This window comes from Rattus norvegicus, chromosome 14 (genome assembly GCF_036323735.1).
Source record: "Rattus norvegicus strain BN/NHsdMcwi chromosome 14, GRCr8, whole genome shotgun sequence".
Lineage (NCBI taxonomy): Eukaryota > Metazoa > Chordata > Mammalia > Rodentia > Muridae > Rattus > Rattus norvegicus.
In genome coordinates this window covers 6408838-6429249 of record NC_086032.1, presented here as the reverse complement: position 1 = coordinate 6429249, position 20412 = coordinate 6408838, and the positions used below count along the sequence as shown (strand labels likewise).

General features: G+C 46.8%; 1 protein-coding gene across 6 annotated transcripts in view; it reads left to right on the top strand.

Moving 5' to 3' along the window:
• Ptpn13 (protein tyrosine phosphatase, non-receptor type 13) overlaps positions 1–16409 on the top strand; it is a 174398-nt gene extending 157989 nt beyond the window's left edge. For all 6 annotated transcript variants that reach the window (XM_039092276.2, XM_063273454.1, XM_063273453.1 and 3 more), the window contains 8 exons: positions 62–99; positions 3337–3440; positions 6078–6226; positions 7642–7732; positions 8791–9128; positions 11405–11620; positions 12569–12631; positions 15744–16409. In XM_039092276.2, the coding sequence (XP_038948204.1) occupies positions 62–99; positions 3337–3440; positions 6078–6226; positions 7642–7732; positions 8791–9128; positions 11405–11620; positions 12569–12631; positions 15744–15836 (1092 nt within the window). In that variant the 3' untranslated portion in view covers positions 15837–16409. The remainder of the gene's footprint in view (positions 1–61; positions 100–3336; positions 3441–6077; positions 6227–7641; positions 7733–8790; positions 9129–11404; positions 11621–12568; positions 12632–15743) is intronic.
• The last annotated feature ends 4003 nt before the right edge of the window (positions 16410–20412 follow it).

Below are 20412 nucleotides of genomic sequence, written 5' to 3'. Positions count from 1 at the left end.
AGCTTATGAGATCGGCTTTGTTACAGTGAACTGATCTGATTTTTATTTCTCTTCATCACAGTCAGTGAACGGCGGGGGAGGAAAAGCATGCTTTGCAAGGTAAAGCGTGTGCGAGATGGATGCTCTGTCCTTTTATCTTACGGAATGATTATTTTTGTTTCCAATAAAACATTAATTAAATTATAGAGCAGTGGGTAAATATAGATAAGTCTTTTTTTTTCTTTTTTCTTTATTTTTCTTTTTTTTTTTTAATGAGACAAGACATAATTCTAATTGGACTAGAACTTGCTATGTAGACCAAGCTGGCCTCAAACTCACAGAGATCTACCTCTGCCTCCCAGAGTGCTGGGATTCAAGGTGTGCACCACCACACCCAACCTGAATATTATTTTCTAAGTGTGTTCTAGGTATAGTCAGTCTCTTGACATCTTTTTCCTATACCAGTTGTTCAAAAAGACAAAACCGAAAAAACAAGAAAGAAATGAATGGGTCTGAAAGAAAATGTGCCCAAATGGTGATTCTTCTGGGTTTTTTTTTGTTTTTTTTGTTTTTTGTTTTTGTTTTTGTTTTTTTTTTTTTTTTTGTCTGTTTTTTCGTACTTTAAACTTTTTTGTTTTTTATTACTAAGAAAATGAAACCAGGATCAGCAAGATGGCTCACTGGATGAAAGGGCTTGCCCCAAAACCTGATGACCTGAGTTTAGTTCCTAGGACCCACATGTTTGTGCACTGTTAAATAGTTAAATACAATGCAATAATAATATTTCAAATAATGTGAAGCCAAGGATGTTAGGAAGTTTTTATTTTTTATCTTGCTTTTAAGAGAAGGTCTCACTATGTAAGCCCCAGCTAGCCTGAAACTTGTCATGGAGACCAGAATGAGACCAGAAACTCACAGAGGTCTGCCATTCTCTGCCTCCCTGGTGTTGGGATTAAAGGCATTCATCACCATACTTGATCTAAATCCCTTTAAACACCACAAAAAAAAAAAAAAAAAAAAAAATCTCTCTTTGAAAATAGTTCCTAAGTAAGGGCTGGAGAGACCGCTCAGAGCGCACTGGCTGCTCCTCCAGAGGATCCTGCTTCAATTCCCAGCAACCACACAGCAGCTCACACGTGTGTATAACTCCACTTCCGGAGGGTCTGACACCCTCAACCCAGAGATACCACAAGCAAAATACCAATGCACATAAAAAAAAATAAATAATATAAAAAGAAGAAAAGGAAGAAGGAAATAATAGTTTCTGGCGCCCGTCGAACCAGCACAGGGTTCTGGATGGTTCAGCCAAAGGCTAGGGTTGATTCCTAGCATCCCCAAAGCAGTTGACACCTATGTGTGACTACACTTCCACATTATCTGCTGTCTTCTGACCTCCACAGCAGCAGGCGCGTGCCTGGCGCACACAGACACAGGCTACACTCAGACCTAAACAGAACATAAGTAGACCCTATGCCCCGTCTGTGACATTTGGAGAGCATCAGTCTGTGCTTTAGTGGTGCACTGGACAGCTCTGCTGGTCTCCCTGACCATCACAAGGTGAGAAACAACGTTTTACCCAGTCCTGTTTCCCTCACCTACGTCTGAACACTAATGTTCAGCCTAGGTTTCTTTTTCTCACCACTTACCTCACCAAGGGCGATCTATGGATTAGCTTTCCATAGCTACAACAAACTATGTGGAATAAATTGCACTCAGGGTGGAAAGGTGCGGAGGGGCCATGCCATCACAGGTTTCTGTTGATCTTGCTTGGCCCTGTTGCTCCTCCGTGACAGGGTGGACTATCACGATACACAGTGTGTGGGGCAAAGCTACCCTGGTGGTGACAGGAAGTGAAGAGGCCAAGGGGAGCTGAGGTCCCTCGAGCCCCTTCAGGAGCACATTTCCAGCAACTCACTGAGGTCCTAGCTCCTGAAGGCCCCACCAGACCCCATACACTGTTGGCCGTGGACCAAGCCTTCAGCTCATGGGGATAGACTTAAGATTCAAATCCTAGCAGATGGCATCTTGTGTGTAGCCCAGAACAATGAGAACTTGAGCTAAGCTCTCAACCTACAGTTGTAGCCACAGACTGTGTCCACATGCACACATACACACGTATACACACACACACACACAAATTCTCTCTCCCTCTCTCCCCACCTTCCCCTGCCCAATGTAGTAACAGAAGCTTCTTTTTAAAAGTGAATGGGAGGGCTGAGGAGATAGACAGCCCTGTGAGTAAAGTACTGTGTTTTCAGGCATGAGAACCAGAGTTTGAGCCTTAGAACCCACATTAAAATAAAGCTGAGAGCCGTGCTCTGTTCTTGTAACCAAGCACTGAGGAGGTAGAAACAGGTGCTTACTGACTGGCCAGCCTCGAATACTTGATACTTGGCCAGTTCCAAGAACTTGAGATATCTCAAAAAAAAAAAAAAGTGTACTGAGAAGCAGTTCCCAAGGTAGGTCCCTGCTCTAGCACACGCAAGTGCATGCATCCCCCACACATATGCACACTGATACCTGCTCCTGCACACACAGCTGCATGCATCCCTCACATATATATGCACACACATGGAAGGATGAGTTAGGTATCAATAATGCTGTGACATCCGTGTTGGCACAGAACCGTCCCCAGGGAGGCTCCTTCAGTCTAAGATTCAAAGAGGTGGAGTCTGTCTGTCTTCAACCAAGGCTGCTGCCGCTCACTCCACCTGCTCCTTTAACACCTACCATGGTTTTAGGACTTAGGGACCTTGCTTAGATTTAGAGGTGAGAGTGTGTGGTGTGAGTGTGTGTGTATGTGATGTGAGTGTGTGAATGTGTGTGGTATGAGTGTGTGAGTGAGTGTGAGCGTGTGTGTGTGGTGTGTATGTGATGTGAGTGTGTGAATGTGTGTGGTATGAGTGTGAGTGAGTGTGAGCGTGTGTGTGTGGTGTGTATGTGTGCGGTATGATTGTGTGTGTGAGTGTGAGCATGTGTGGTATGTATATGTGTAGTATGAGTGTGTGTGTGTGGTGTGAGAGTGTGTGTGTGTGGTGTGAGTGTGTGTGTGTGAGTGTGTGTGTGAGTGAGTGTGTGTGTGGTGTGTGTGTGTGTGTGTGTTCACACACATACTGCATTGCAAGTATATTGGTCAGGGAGCAACTGTGGCAGCTCTTTTCCTTCTATGTGACGAGCCGCAGGGACGAACCCGGGTCATCAGACATGACGGCACCTTTGCCCACTGAGCCATCTCACCAGCTCAGGAAGTATAACAAGATTGTAGTTAACTATAGCAAAAATAAATAAGTGACTTTAATCGTGATATTTAAAATTATGCTGGAGACAAAAATATTTCAAGTATGTTTGTTGGCATAGCTTAATCCAGGCATCCCAAGAAGAGAAGCCCGTCAAAGAGGAAGCCACGCAGGAAAGCAGAGAGTCGACAACGGAGACAACAGACCGTGAGGATTCCAGCAAAGGCAAGGATTTTAGTTCCGGTTCTTTCATTTAAAACAGCAAGTAGGAAAATCAAAGTTTAAGTGATGATTTCACAATAAATGGATGTATTTGCTGTACATATATGCTCTTTGGTTTTATGCTGTCTTAGTTAGGGTTTTACTGCTGTGAACAGACAACATGACCAAGGCAAGCCTTCTAAAGAACAACAATTGGGGCTGGCTTACAGGTTCAGAGAGGTTCAGTCCATTATCATCATGGTGGCAGCATGGCAGCGTCCAGGCAGGCATGGTGCAGGAGGAGCTGAGAGGGCTACATCTTCATCTGAAGGCTGCTAGCAGAATACTGGCTTCCAGGCAGCTAGGATGAGGGTCTTATAGCCCATGCCCACAGTGACACGCCCACTCTGACAAGGCCACACCTTCTAATAGTGCCACTCCCTGGGCTGAGCATATTCAAACCATGACAGATACATAAAGCTAAGTCACAGAGACATCGGCTTTGGTTACCGTAACTAAATTATTTGCATAGCTAGAACCTAAAGCTCTCAGTGGCTTAGAGGAAAGCACAAAGTGTCGTGACTGAAAACGGAAACTAAAAGTCATGATTTTGCTATGGAATAATGAGAAATAAGGAGCTCGCCTTACCTGGAGTAAAACTGATGGGATGACTGAAATGTAAGGGAAAAGTTGTCCTTGACTAATGGCCTTTGCTGGGTGTGCTTGTCGGTCCTTCTACCATTTCTTTTACAACTGAACCAGTGGAGAAACACTAGTGTCTCAGTTAGGGCTTCATTGCTGTGGAGAGGCACCATGAGCAAGGCAACTCTTAATAAAGGGAAACATTTCACTGGGGCTGGCTCACGGTTTCAGAGGTTCGGTCCATTATCATCATGGCAGAAAACACAGCAGTGTCTAGGCAGACATGGTGCTGGAGAGGGAGCTGAGAGGTCTACGTCTGGACCTGAAGGTAGCCAGGAGATTATCTTCCTCAGGCAGCCAGGAAGGAGCTCTCCTCCGCACTGGGCAAAGCTTGAGCATGAAGCCCACAGTGACACACCCCCTCCAACACTGCCGCTTACCACAGCGTATTCAATCCACCACGACCAGTGTTCTCGTTTCCTATTTTTCGATGTCATGTTAATGTCATAAAGGGTGAACTTTTGCTGTCTGAAGTGTGTTCCAGTCGGGTTCTCTACTGCTGTGAGAAAGTGTCTTGACCAAAAGCAGCCTGTGGAGGAAAGGGCGTATTCACCTTACACATTCTGATTACAGTCAGTCACTGAGGGAAGTCAGGGCGGGGAACTCCAGGCGGGACCTGAACCACAGGGCTGCTGCTCACTGGCTTGCTTCTTACTGCTCAGCCCGCTTTCCCACAGAGCCACCTGCCAGGAGTAGCCCTGCCCACCATTAGTTGAGCCCTTATACATCAATCATTAGTAAAGAAAATGCCACACAGACTTGCCTACATGCCAATATGGTGGAGGCATTTTCTCAATAAGTTCTCTGTTCCCAGATAACCCTGCTTGTGTTAAGTGAACAACAACAGCAAAACAAAAAGCCACGAAGCACTAAGTCTCGGTGTTTTTGTTTTTCTTCTGGTTTTGTGAGAGTCTCACTGTGTTCCCCTGGCTCACATAATGCTACATAGGCCAGGCGGGCCTTGAACTCCCAGAGATCAGCCGGGCTCTGCTTCCCGAGTGCTGGGATTAAATGACTGCTTACTGTTTTAAAGGGAACTAATGGCCCGGGTCCTTTTTCTGCTCTGTAGACTGTTGTGCACAGTGCCCCTGTGGGCGTCTCTAGCACCCACTCCTCCATTTAGCTTTCCTGCTCCTATTGTATTCACGTTCTACCTCAGAAAGAGCTAACATATCTCAGATGAGTAAACTGTGGATCCCCACTAACCGTGCCCCAGCCAGACGCTGAGCCTCTTGACAGACCTCGTCCAGCCCTGTGTTGCTCACGGCACTCAGTGTTACTGTCACCTGCATGTTAGCTGCACCACCACCGTGCCCTAACTGCTGGATGAGTTGAGGAATCTCCTACATTGTCTGGGATGGTAATTGCCTTGTGTTATAAATAATCCAGACAGCGGGCACCTACTCAGACCCAGGCTCTTCCAGGGAACCTGTTTAATTGGACTCCTGAATAGCCCAAGAAAAGTACTCTTTGCAGGAAGGGCACTGCCAAATCCAGGATTTCAGCACTGAGGGCCAAGAGTAGGCAGGGAAAAGGGAAGCCCTAGTCTCTAACAACAATCTCCTGATGTGTGGGATTCCTGACCTCTTTTCTCGGTCTTCCCCAGTACTTAGAATCCAGCGCAAAGTAACGGGGAAACTGGATAGGTTTTCCTCATATAAATGATGCCATTAAAGTCAAGCAAAAATGAACGCATGCTCCTTTCAAAAGCAAAACAGCTGGGAGCCACAAACGTTCCAGACCTGTGGTCAGTGGTGAGGCAGCTCCTTCAAGGCTGGGTGAGGTATCTGTGTAGTAGCAAAGCCTGTGTGGGCTGCAGTCATTGGCTAACTGCCAGCCAGCCAGGCTGCTGCCCCTTAGGGTGGGACAGTGGGAGGGAGAACAGGCCCAAGCCTCGAATGTTTATTCATTAAGTCAGCACCAGAGAGAACTGAAGAGCCATCTGGTCCTCTCTGACAGATCCCCTCTTTTTGACGAATGAGGAGCTGGCGGCCCTGCCAGTGGTCAGAGTCCCTCCCTCTGGCAAGTACACGGGCACACAGTTGCAGGCCACCATCCGCACGCTTCAAGGCCTGCTTGACCAAGGGATCCCCTCTAAGGAGCTCGAGGTGAGTGATCCCTGTGTTTATTTGAATGGAAAAATGCCCTCAAGGTTAGGTAAGACTTCCAACCCTTTGAAAATAACAGTTGCTTTCTGTCTCCGTGTTCTGTTGCTGCGAAGAAACAACATGGCGGCAGCAAGTGTTGAACAGCATTTAACTGGAGCTGGCTTACAGTTCAGAGGTTCAGTCCGTGGCAGGAAGCATGGCAGCACGCAGGCACACGTGGTGTTAAAGACGCAGCAGGGAGTTCTACATCTGGATTGGCAGGCAGCAGGGAGAGAGTGAAACACTGCATGTAGTTTGAACATCTGAGACCTCAAAGTCCTCCCAACAGTGACGCACTTTTAACTGCTTAGAACTTGACAGATTTTTCTAATGATATCCTGCATTCCTCATATGTAAAACTATCATTTTCTTTTTAATAATAAAAAGCATCTGGTCCTAGTGGCACATGTCTATGCTCCTAGCCCTTGGGAGTGAGGGCATGAGCGTCAGAAGTTCAAAGTCTTCCTGGCTTCTGCAGTGGGGTGTGTTGGTACAAGCTGCCGCTGTAGGAAGACACAGCCCCTCTGGGGTATGCGTGCCAGGTTGCAGCCCCTGCTCCTGCGTTGCAGCCCCACTGGGCTTGGGGGTCACCTTGTCCCTCTCCCTCAAACCACCTGCTTCACCGCTCACTCCTTCCTTGCTGCTGAAAGGAGGCGCTTCTCTGAGGGCTGCTGCTGTGTGCCTGCACTCTGAAGGTTCTGTGCACCCGCTCAGTACCGGGGGCGTGTGCCCCCTCTCCGAGACTCGCTTTGTAGAAGTGGTTGTATGTTCTCTAAGGTTTGGGGACAAACATCATTATCACAGAGGCTCCACCACAGCGCCTCCGCCCGAAGCACACACAGCTCTGCTCCCCTCCCCCAGGATCTCAGTCTCTAAAGGGCAGGTCACCATGTTCCCGACACGTCCAGCAGTGCCTTCCAGTGCCTTACGTATATGTAGAAGCAGTCATGGAAAGAAGAATTGACTATTTGCACAGTGGACTGTCCACGACAGTAAAACCACTCACCGTGGTCTGAGAAAATACTCCAGATGTTGCCTAAGCCAGACTTGCTTTTGTAGGTTTTTTTCTTTTAGGATTATACACAGTTTTAAACTGTGTACTAGTTAGCTATGCTGTATATTAGTTAGCTGTGCTGTATACTAGTTAGCTGTGCTGTGAATTAGTTAGCTGTGCTGTGTACTAGTTAGCTGTGTTGTGTACTAGTTAGCTGACTGTGACCTGTCCAGTCAGAGGTTCTTGCAGTTAATTCATTCGGCAACAGCTTACAAATCTGTAAGCAGCCCAGCCCTGCTTGGTGCAGTAGAAGCATTTCTCTTGACTAAATTATTGCTTTAGTCGACAAATTTAACCTTATGTCCATTTCGTTACTTTGTAGAACCTTCAAGAATTAAAGCCTTTGGATCAGTGTCTGATTGGGCAGACTAAGGAAAACCGCAGGAAGAACAGATACAAAAATATCCTTCCCTGTGAGTTCCAGTGTGGCTCTAACTGAGTGTGTGTCCCAGTGAGTTCCAGTGTGGCTCTAACTGAGTGTGTGTCCCTGTGAGTTCCAGTGTGGCTCTAACGGAGTGTGTGTCCCAGTGAGTTCCAGTGTGGCTCTAACTGAGTGTGTGTCCCTGTGAGTTCCAGTGTGGCTCTAACTGAGTGTGTGTCCCAGTGAGTTCCAGACCAGACTAGACTACAGAGAGGAGTCCTGTCACGATGCAGCATTAAGTAGATAGGAGTTGTTACATGAGTCCGAAAAGCATGCAGATTTGTATCTTAAAGGCAGAATGGGGCACACTATAAATACAAAGTAATTAATTTATTTTTAGGAAACAAACTCTGAACTAAGAGATGAAAGTCGAGGAATAAATTGGTTACCACCAAAACTACTTATTAAATTTATAAATATTTAAAATAAAAATGAGGCCAAGTAAAGAAAGGTACTTGCCACTAAGAGGAGAGAGACAACCCCGTTAAGGTGTCATCTATCCTCCACACTTGTGGGTGGCAGCCACAGACACACAAAAACCACACAAATAAATAATATGAAGTGACAAAGTAATAGGTTCTCATATATACACAAGACTTAGATATGCCAATATTGTCCCTCACAGCTGCTTTGACAGGGCCATTTCAGAGCGAGCTTTTGTTCTGTGAAAGAGTTTGTCCCTTCATTGAGAACCCTCCTCACCAAATACTGACAGAGAAGTAACAGTGTTATTTTGTTTCTCTATTTGCTAACTATCAGTGTTTGTTCATTTTACTTTGTTACATGTTATCACATTAGTAATGCATACTTACTCTATATTAGTAAACCCAAGTATCATAGAAAGCCACCAAGCTGACATTTAGATAGTGTGTAACAACAAAAAGAAAGAAGATACAACCTGGCCTGTTGCTGGTTGAAAATGCACCCCATCAAAGCACGTAATGGCAGGTCCAGGAGGGCTGTAGGAGCCATTGTGGTCCTGGACTCCAGCTTTTTGTGAAACTTGTGGTAACAGTACATGACGGTGACATGTACTGTGGACATTCACAGATGACACCACAAGAGTGCCTCTTGGAGATGAAGGAGGATACATCAACGCCAGTTTCATCAGGATCCCGGTGGGGACGCAGGAATTCGTGTACATTGCTTGCCAGGGGCCTTTGCCCACCACCGTGGGGGATTTCTGGCAGATGGTTTGGGAGCAGAACTCCACGGTGATAGCGATGATGACGCAGGAGGTGGAAGGAGAAAAGATCAAATGCCAGCGGTACTGGCCAAGCATCCTCGGCACAACTACCATGGCCAACGAGAGGCTGCGCCTGGCCCTCCTGAGAATGCAGCAGCTGAAGGGCTTCGTGGTGCGGGTGATGGCCCTGGAGGATATTCAGGTCAGTCCCTCGTAAGCTCTGTCTCCTCTTCAGAAGCAGGCCTGCACGCTCTCTATGACGTGGGAGCAGGTCGTCTACTAGCTTTTTATTTTTGTGAGACCAGGTCTCATGTAGCCAGGGCTGGCCCAGAGTCACCATATAGCTACAGCAACCTGGAAGTCCTGATCCCCCTGCTTCTTCCTCTTGGGGACTGGGATTACAGGAGTGTGCGATCCTGTAAAACCACACCCAGCATCCAGTAGTTTTAAGTATGGCCCTCTTACAGTTACCTCTGGTAGATGCTGTATCAGAACAAATCATGGGGCTTCTGACATGATCATCAGTCTGTGCTTAGGAATAAATAGCCCAAAACAGTTCCTAAGCTGTAATTACATAGAAACTTCTACCACTACTACTCCTCTACTTACTACTACTACCACCACCACCACCACCACCACCACCACCACTACTACTACTATCTTTGTTTTTTCAGGACAAGGTTTCTCTGTGTGACCCTGGCTGTCCTGAAACTCACTCTGTAGACCAGGGTAGGCTGGCCTTGAACTCAAGAGATTGACCTGCTTCTGCTTCCCACGTGCTGGAATTAAAGGCGTGTGCCAGCACACCTGACAAAACCTGCTTTGTCTAACACCCACAAGGTCCAACATCTAAGTAGACTAATTCAAGCTGTTAAAAAGTCTGTGGCTAACAAACATGTCTTGTGAAGGCAGCTTACATATTCCAAGGGTGTGCACAGTTGTGCCACATCAGCTGCAATTTACGTGCTTCTGTCCACACATGTCAAACTCTCCGGATAAAGTCAGTACATGTTAGCTAGTGATCGTCTCTCAGACAGCCAGCTGTCTGTTTCTTGAGAGTCGAGTTCCCTCACCTGGTACCCGTGAGCTATGCAGAGCCACTGAATCTTTAACTTTCTTTAGTGTTTGTTTTTCTGTGTGTACATATGTGTTCATGTGTGCGCACAGATGTGTAGGTCAGTCTGTAGGTTTGAATCTTCCTCCGTGGCTCTCCCTCCCGTGAGAAAGACTCGCTGAACAGGGAGCTGGCAGAGTGAGTGCTCTGGCTGGCCCTGAAGCCCCAGGAATTCTCCTGCCTCCATCCCCCCTAGCACTGGGGTTAAAGGGCAATCCTGATGCCTAGCTTTTCCTGTGGATGCTGGGGATCCAGACTCAGAGTCTCATACTCATGTGACAGCATTTTACCCACTGAACTTTCCTTAGCTTTTCTAGAAAAAAAATTTAAAGTATACTGATTCACTTCTGTTGGCATCGTGTAAACGTTTTGTGAGAATTTCCTTTATAGTTTATTATTTACAAAGTGTTTGCGGTTTTAGTCTTTTATGAAGCCTAAACATTTTAATTGACACATAAAAATTGTTCATGTTCCTAGGCACCAACCACCATGTGATGTTTCAATCCACACGAGCTTACCCATTGCCCAGATGAGTTTATACCCATTGCTCAGATGAGTTTATACCCATTGCTCAGATGAGCTTAGCTGCTCAGTGTTCCCCAAGTAACTTGGTCATATCATCATACAGGTGGTAGAGAAGTCAAACCCTGGAGTGGAGCCCAAGTCCAGCATTTTAACATCAGGCAAGAAGCCGTTCCGTACCCCAGGGAGCTTGCTGCCTATGTGTGGGTGCTGGTGTTAAAAGTGCTGCTGAGGAAAGGAAACAGAAAGAAATGATTGCTGGACACTGAGGTGCAGACTGTGGGTTAAGGGAATCAGGACAGCCTAAGAGGCTGCATTTAAGGAAAACAGAAGCAGATAATAAAGCCACAGAGGATCCTGGGGGAGGAGGCGTTCTAATGGGAAAGAAAGAATAAAGGTTCTGAGATTGACATTGCCATACATTTAATTTAAATGAGCCCTCAGGAGTTAGGTATGACTTTTGTCTAGTGTACCTGAGGGCCTGGATACCGTCCCCAGCCACTAGGTCTGGGCCGTGGTGATACAGTCCGCATATTTCTTTCCTACCTGTTGTTGTTGTTGTTGTTGTTGTTGTTGTTGTTGTTGTTGTTGTTGTTGTTTAGCCACAGTCTTGCTGTGTACCCTAAGCTAACACTTCGTCCTCCTCTCTTGGTCTAAAACTGGAAATGAGGCATACGCCACCATGCCCAGTTTCGTCTGTTTTTGATACCTTTTTATCTCTTCCATTTTTTTTCTTTTGATCTGATCCAGTATACCACCCAGATTCGAAAGATGGAAATAATGCTAAAAGGACCTGACTTAGGGACAAGGTGACATTGTAACTCACTGTTTTACACCTTCAGACAGGGGAGGTGCGACATATTTCTCATCTGAATTTCACTGCCTGGCCAGACCACGATACGCCGTCACATCCAGAGGACCTCCTCACGTTCATCTCCTACATGAGACATATCCGTAGGTCGGGCCCGGTCATCACACACTGTAGTGCTGGCATTGGACGATCAGGAACCCTCATTTGCATAGACGTGGTCCTAGGGCTAATCAGCCAAGATCTCGAAGTAAGTACAAGATTTGACCAACTGTTCAGTGATGTGGCTATTTAGATGTGTAATAAGGCTCTGCAGGCTCTGTCTGTTTTTACCTCACAGCTTCTCTGAGATCAAGTCAGTACTGTTGCCACGACTACAGGAAATGATGAAATACCAAAGTCCAAAAGACAGTTCACTTTATAAAAGAAAAATATTGGGCTTTGTCCTTGTTATCTATGGATAAGAAATGAATATTTTTTGTTTGAAAATTAATGTTAATCTATTACTCTAAGTAGTTACTCTTAATTTTTAAATATTTTAAAAACATTACTAAAGCAAGTAACAGTGTAATCTTACTTTGACTCTAAATTAGTATGAACCCTCCTTAATTGCCAAAATATCTTGCATTTAACTATATATACACCAATTAAAACTACTGTCTCTTAAGGGGTTTCAGATGAAGCAGTTGTACCCAGTGTTTGATACTATTATGAACTATGATAATTAGAGTGGGGCAGACCCAACAGTCCATTGTGCCCTCGTTTCAGACTGTTAAGCGTCAGCTAAATTATAAGGTTATGGAATTCTATTCTGGACAGCAGTGTGTGAGGAATATTGCTTACGTTAACTTTTAGTTAAGAAATTAGCTAAATTTCAGAGGAGGAGAACTTGTACTAAAGATTTTCAAACACGGGGTTGGGGATTTAGCTCAGTGGTAGAGCGCTTGCCTAGGAAGCGCAAGGCCCTGGGTTCGGTCCCCAGCTCCGAAAAAAAAAAAGAACCAAAAAAAAAAAAAAAAAGATTTTCAAACACAGTAGACTCCAATTCTTAGAAACAGTACATCATAAAACGTCAGTTGAGGAAGTCATTGCGTACTGGAGAGTTTGCAGAGCGCTGGGGAGGGGCGGGGTGGAGACCCCAGGGGAGCGCCTTCACAGCGCCCGGCTGTGTCTGATGCTCTGCTCTGTGCCCTGGCAGTTCGACATCTCTGACCTGGTGCGCTGCATGAGACTACAGAGGCACGGCATGGTGCAGACCGAGGTGAGTGGACTTGTTCTGCGACTAACTGTTTAAGAGTTGTTCTTACACTCGTATTCTCTCTGTCTTTTTTCTCTGAGACGATCTTACTATGGCCCAGGCTGGAACCGAGGCTCGAACGTCCTCTCGCCTCAGCTTTCAGGGAACCGGAGGATCGAGGAAGGCCCCAGCCTTTGCCCAGTGATCTCTTTTTGAAGGTTTCCTTCCATGTTATGATGTAAAACCAACATCTCTTGTCATAAAGGACCTTTCTTTAGCTTGAGGACTAATTCAGAAAATCAGTATTTTAGATGCTACCTTAATTTTTTTTTTTAATGGAAAATATGACAGGAGCTGGGTAGATTAGCCCCTCAGTGAAATTCTTGTCATGACCGCATGAGGTCCTGGGTTTGAGCCTCAGAAGCTACATGAAAATCCAGGCACAGGCTGGGAGGGCACATTCCTGCATCTATGAGCTCCAGCCAGTGAGAGACCATTGAGGGAGGGAGGGAGGGAGGGAGGAAGGGAGGAGAAGACACCTAGGAAACAACAACCAAGGCTCCTCACCCATGTGCACATACACACATGGTGGAGATGGGGGTTGGGGGAGAGGGAGAAAGAAGAAATGCAGTGTCCCCACTTAGCTGCTCACAGAGAGAGGACATGTTGGAGGCTCAGAGTGTGAGTCATGTGAACACTTCCTGTTCAGCCCGGGGAGGCCGAGGACTGCAGGCACTGGCCCGGAGCTCCCACAGCTGTTACTGTTGTGTTCATCCCTCTTTCCTAAAACTGAACGTGGATGGCATCAACCGACTCCAGCTGAAGCACCGTCGCAGGAAACGCACTGTTCTAAGATTAGCCTAGCATTGCTAAGTCTTTCCGCCTTCCTTCCTCCTATCTATAAATCTACCATGAGGTAGATTTAAAACAATAATTTTCACTTGTCCCCAGAGTCACATTTATCTGCCTCTTAAAAACATGCCCATTGCCGACTTTAACTTGGCCACTTTTCCAGTCGTGCTGAGTTTTGATTCAGATCGAGGCTCCATAAACATTCAGCTGTCTCTAGCTAAGGAAGCCGGGCTGATCTGTATAAGTGGTGGTCTTGTTGCCGGAATGTTCTTTCAGACATTTGAGATCTGTGCACCAGAAGTTTCTCCCAGTGCGTAGGGCACATCATTGAGTCAGACAAACCCTGCCACAGAGTCCGAGACACTCCATGGGGTGCTGAGAATGACAGGCTGTCATGCAGCTCTGAAAGTGATAAGCACTTTAGAGGAGTGAAGGAAGCCAGCCAGCCTGGGAACTCAACTCAAAACACAGGGACATCGATAGGAATACAACTCCAGCCAGGCCTAGTGCCTCATGCCTCAGAGTCTGAGGCCAATCAGTGTTCAGTCCTTTGTCCACAGGTGAGCCCCCGGGGTTCCAGGGGATAGTCCCAAACACGGGATCACATACGTGAATCACAAACAAGAAAGATATGAGCAAGAGAGAGGGACTTATAGGGAGGAGGAGGTAACAAGGGTGTGGGCGTAAGAATGGTTGGGGAGGGGACAAAAGAAGAATCAGAGCGCGTTGTGTACATGGATAAAATTGTGGAAGAATACATCTATTACAAAAGACGTAACATTTGAGCTGAGATCTGGGAGTCCTCGGCAGAGTCCACTGCCTTCGGGGTGAATGAGCCTGTCTGGTGTGGTGTAACTGGGCTGGAGAAAGCTGAGAGGAACTGAGACCAGATGGGAGGCCAGATGGGCTTGTCATTTCCTGAGTGAGAGGCCAGCTGTCACAGGCCTGTAGCCTAGAGTGATAAGACTACGCTCATTTTTTTTTTAAGATTTATTTATTTTATGTATGTGAGTACACCATCTTCAGACACACCAGAAGAGGGCATCGGATCCCATTACAGATGGTTGTGAGCCACCATGTGGTTGCTGGGACTTGAACTCAGGACCTCTGGAAGAGCAGTCAGTGCTCTTAACCGCTGAGCCATCTCTCCAGCCCTGACTACACTCATTTTAAATGATTTAAATGATTGTTTTAGCATTAAAATAGGAGCTCCTCTGCAGAGAGACACACAGGGTTCAATCGAGGCCGGGAGGGAGTTACTAGGTAAGCAAGATGACTGCCTACAAGGCGGTGACAATGGAGAGACTCGGGAAGGGACTTCCCATGGTAGGCAGTGTGAGAGAAGTCTGTGTGAGCATGGCGGTACATGAAAGCTGAAACCGAGATGCACAACAGGAATCCCAAAGGCAGCTAATGTCCCGTCTCCCGGTAAGCTGCTGATGTCATAGTCTGCACGGACTTCTCACTCACATACGTGTGTGCAACAGCCGTAACTGAGTTACTTTCCATTTAATAGACTGCAGGGTTCAAGATCTGCTGGAGCCGTGCTCACAGGCAGCTGTGAGCCAGGAACCACCCTGATGCGCTATAAGAGCGGCCCGTGTGCCCTTAACTGCTGAGCCATCTCTCCAGCCCATTTGATTTCTTCCCATTTATTTTCAGATTCATTAATTCCCTGTCAGATTAAAAAACCCTCAGATCCCACTATCGTCAGCTTAGAATTAACTTTACCATTACGACTCATTTATCAACGTCTATATTTTATTCTATATTAAAAATATTGAAAGAGAAATTATTTTATATTTAAATAATACCTAAAAGATTACATATTAATTTTATTTCTATATTTTTTTGCTCTGAAATACTTAAAGAAATCTGTTTTAGTAGATGGGTGGCTTTTAACTTTTTCACATTTTAAAACAAGATGAGTTCAATAAAACTAGAGAAATCTAGGTTTCAGAGATTGGGGATTTTAGCTCAGTAATGGAGCGCTTGCCTAGCAAGCCCGCAGTTTGGCCCCCAACACCAAAAAACAAGATCAGAGAGAGGGAGAGGGGGAGGCTTCTTAGGAAATGTATACGATCCAGGCTCACTGTCCACGTAACCCCTTGGCTCTTCCTTCCTCTCACCAGTTTTCTTGTTTATAGTTTCCATGGCACTACACAGTTCTGCACACTGACCCTTACATTCAGCATTTAGACAGAAAGTTCCTATTTCTCAAGCACCTACTGTGTATGAAGTTAAGTCATTCGAGTAACTCTTCTGTCTCCCGCCCTCCCCACAGGGTCAGTATGTCTTTTGCTATCAAGTCGTCCTCTACGTCCTGACTCACCTCCAGGCGGAAGAACAGAAGGCACAGCCAGGGCTCCCACAGTGACGCAGCCCAGCCTCTGAAGGTTCCTCGCCTCCAGCCGGGACGCCTCCAGCCGACGCCTGCTCTCCACTCCACGAGAGCAGCAAGGCCAAGCCGCACCGCCATGTTTAGTCCCTCGCGCTTGAAGGACAAGTGCTCCCGTCAGATGCGAACGTCAAGATGCTGTGTTTTTACAGCCGCTTTGACCTCCAATGGTTATGAAAACTCCTTTATCATGGACCGGACAAAGCAGGTCTTAGGGCTGGAGACAGCATTTGATCATAGTGGATGTTGTTACAAAGACACACTGAGTCTATTTTTAATGTACCAAATCCTGTTTATAGCAAAATTTTTCCAGTATTTTAATAAAGTAGATTTATTTTATAGGGGGATACTTGAAGCCAGTATTTAAGCTTTTAATGACAGTAATATTGGCATAGAAGAGAAACTAGCAATGTTTACTGTATCCGTTTCTAATGTTTACTATATATAATTTCCTGTAATATATTTATATACTTTTCACGAACATGGAGTTATCAGATACTGTTTGTACCTGTGTCATCTCACTTTGTAAATAAAACTACACCTTAAAACATAGGCAACCAACTCAGACATCATCAGTGTTCCATGACTAACGGCCGTCCCCCATTTAGTCAAGTCACAGTAAACTTGAGCAAAGGTAAAGTAACAGGTATGTCCAAAGCCCTGAGGGATATTAACAAAGGCTGGCATGGAGTCATCTGACTTGCTTCCCCTACCTTTGAGTGGCATCACACTCCCAGCCTCCCCGTCAGATGTTCATGATCCACAGACAACCAAGGCACAGTCAGCGATAGGGATCTGCTCCCTGGGGTTTGATTTTTGTGGAGCAGGAAGGATGAGACTCGTGTTCCAAGATGGTTGGCAGTGATTCTCTGAGCACCTTGTAGGCGGATTTCACCAAATCCTGACTCAGGCCCCACCCCACCCCTGCCCCATTCTAACACCCAGGTCTCCTGCTCCACCTCTGAGCGGTGTCTGATTGTACAAGTACAGCTGTTACTGGGTTCTTACCTGAGGAGATTAGGCTCCAAAAGCTGCACACAACCCATGCGGTGCCTCTCACTTCCTCCCTAACAGGGAACAGATTTGCGTAGTGGCCCTGCCTCAGAATTGGCTTCAAAAACCATCCTCACCTGGTTCCTAATCCGAAGCCTGTTCATAGGTTAAGTTGTAACACCATCATTGTTAAGTCGAGGAAGGAGGAAGGGAGGTTTATTGGTGTCGGAGGATGCCTGGGCCTCAGAGGGCCAGGAGCCAGCACAGCTGGGGGCCATTAGCCTGCATAACCCAGTGAAGGCAACACTGGAGGAGACTTTTCTAGAAAGAATGTAGCAAGAATGTAGCCAGGAAATAAATGGAAACTGGGAAGATACCAGTTGAGGTTTCTGGCTGAGTCCAAGTGGGAGGTTTTCAATGATGTTCCCCAAGCTAATCTGGGCCCCAGTTCCACCCCGTGGAATGGCAGGGTCGCCATGGTTTAAAGCGCCAGGAACTTGGATGCCAAGTCGTGACCTAAGACAGCCCTGTCCTTTCTGTGTTCTGGAAACATCGGCCAAAGCATACAGTGGTTCAAACAGTGATTGATTCTAGATCATATATACCAGTTCTGGGAAGCAAACAGCCCAGCAGTATCTGTCTCCCCACCTCTCCGTATTCCCTCTGTCTTTAAGAACCCAGGCTGGGGGCTGCTCTGAATGACAAGTAGCTCTCCAGGTCGTCCTCGGAAGAGCACAGGTGTCCACATGCATAGTAGATAAAAACACCAGTCAGGCCCAGCCACACATCCCATCACCACCATGCGGTCCATCAGGGAGAACAGAACAGGTGACTTGAGGCACAGCCACTCCCTGAGACAACTCTGCTGTGGAAAGGGAGGCCCCGTGATGAAGAAAGTTCTTAGAAAACTGAAGTAGATTATGTCATAACATAAACGCTGGAGAGGACAAAACGTGGAGAAAATGGAAGTCGTGCAGTGTTGGTAGGGAGAGAAATTGGTGCAGCCACTGAGAGGAAGTAAGGTGCTTCCTCAAACATCTCCACTTGGGATATGCACACCACCAAAAGAAATGCCTGCACACCGGTGTTTACTGTAGCTCCTGACAGAATAGCTGTGCTCTAGAACCAGCCCAAGTGCAGCAGATCCATGGATTCTGTTAAGTATGTATACACGGAGCTGTTATCATTCAGCTATCAAGACCGACATCTGCCACTGTCAGGAAGATGGATATAACCAGAGATACCCTTTCAAAGAAAGAAAGACAAGTTCTCTCTCACATGTAGAAATACAAGGAAAAGACCTGAGAGGTATTCATTACTGGGGTAGGGAGGAGTTTGGGGTGCAGGGCGAGGGTGGGAGGGGATTGCCTGGATATGACCAATGCTGGCATGAACTCCACTCACATGAATGAACATGTGTGTTCATTTTAACCGCGTGGCACTGTATAGGGTCATGAGAGCTGCAGAATGAGAGCCAGGCATTGTGGCTCACATTTGTAATCCAGGCACCAAGTCAGGATTGCCGTGGGTTCAAGGCCAACCCAGGCTATGGAGTTCTAAGGCAGCTTCGTGAGGCCTGCAGCTGACTTTGGTGGACATGCCTGGTAGAGATGCTTCGAAACCGTCATGATGAGCAAGAGAGAACTGGGCACTGAGGAGAGGTGGTTTTCAGCTTTGTCCCGAGACAGCCTGCCCGATCTTCCCGTTTAGAGATGACCCGTTATTAAAAAGTGGCAAGACAAAGCCAGGAAACTCAGAGCAGCTTGCAGAGGCTGCTTCAGTCACAAGACAGGGTTTCTGGCTGTCTTGGAAATCACTCTGTAGACCAGGCTGGCCTCACAGAGATCTGCCTGCCTCTGTCCCCCGAGGGCTAGCACTAAAGGTAGGCACCACCACTGCCCAGCTTCAAGGTACCTTCTTAGGATGGGGACGTGTTTGACAAATAACAGGGTTAACCTCCAGAAAACTTGAAGACAATAAAAATGCAATGTACCAATTTTAGTTTGTATTTTAGTGCAGATATCCAAAAGGTACCCAAGCATGCTGACCCAAACAGGACATCTGTTCTCTCACCTTAAGGGAGCAAGTTCAGAATGTGAAGGTGACTTGCGATGTGTCTGTCACCCATGGGTCGCCAGGGGCGGGAGTTGGGAGAGAATTTGGCTGACGTAGCTGACTAGACCAATACTCCCTCCCTCCCTCGATTCTCTATCTCTGTCCCTCTAGAACTTTGGTTGTTCAAAGAGAATGACCTCTGCCAGTAGAGGTCAAGGGTATATGAGTAGGTGAGTTCGCCTTCCAGAATCTACAAACAAGCTCAAACAAACCTTCCCCGGGTTCGTCTGTCTAGGTCAGAAATGCCAGCTGCTGCTTTATGGAAGACTCTGGCCTTTCTTCACGGTTTGGAAACGGTTGCATCAGTTCCTGATTCGGTCCTAGCTCACAGTATCCTAGATATTTGCATGGGAAACGACCAGCGCTCAGCAGACAGCGCCCTTCCTTCCCACCCATCGCCAGGGCCATGCCGAGCTCCGCCCATGCTGTGCCACATTGACCCTCTGGTCCCACCTCTGGGTGCCATGTGAGGCCCCGCTTTTAGTAGCCTGTGCGTGGTTGCATCAATCACAATGCATTCAGACCTTTGGAGTCTTAGTTTGCTTTCTATCTCTCTGATAAAGACCATGACCAAAAGCATTTTGAGGAGAGGGTTTGTTTGGCTTGCCCACTCAGGCCATACTCCATCACCGAGGGACATCGGGGCAGGGACGGTGGAGGAACACTGCCGCTTCCCATGGCCCACTCAGTTCACTTAACTCCAACCCAAGACCACTGCCCAGGGGTGGCACAGCCCTCAGAGATGGGTAGGGCCTCCCACGTCAATCAAGGAAATGTCTCCCACAGACTTGCTAACGGGCCAGTCTAATGGAGGCATCTTTTCAGATGATGTGCCCTCTTTCCGGATGACTCCAGTTTGTATTGAGTTGAAAAACAAAACCTACTCAGCCTGCCAAGTCTTACCCTTTGTTCTAAGAACCTGGTGTCTCGGGGAGTCAGATGCAGTCTTCAGATGTTTGGGATGACTGGTGGTTCTGTCTTTAACAGCAGCCTTTCACATGCTCCCCTGCCTGGGGATGTCCCAGGTAGCGAGCACTGACAGTATTGCTACTCCTGAACAGGGTTCTGTCCATGGAAAGAGAAACATGGAAAAACTTCCTCATGAATCCTTTAACTCTCGCAGAGATGTTCTCTTTGGACCACAGCTCTCCTGCCCATGTCCTGCTTCTCTGTCTGCCTCCTTTAGGCTATGGACTCCCAAGGGAAGGAACCTGCTCTGTTCTCTCTCTGTTCTGCTCTGCTCTCTGCTCTCTGCTCTCTGCTCTGCTCTGCTCTCTCTGCTTGTCCTGTGAGGCCAAACATGGCCGACCAGCTTCAATCTGAACATTTATCAAGTGGAAAAGCAACAAAGGTCCCCATGCAGTAAAGCAACAACTAAGAACTAGCAATCATGTCACAAACGTGAGTATTTATTACTCTAAATCTGGAGGGGTCTGCCCACACTGCC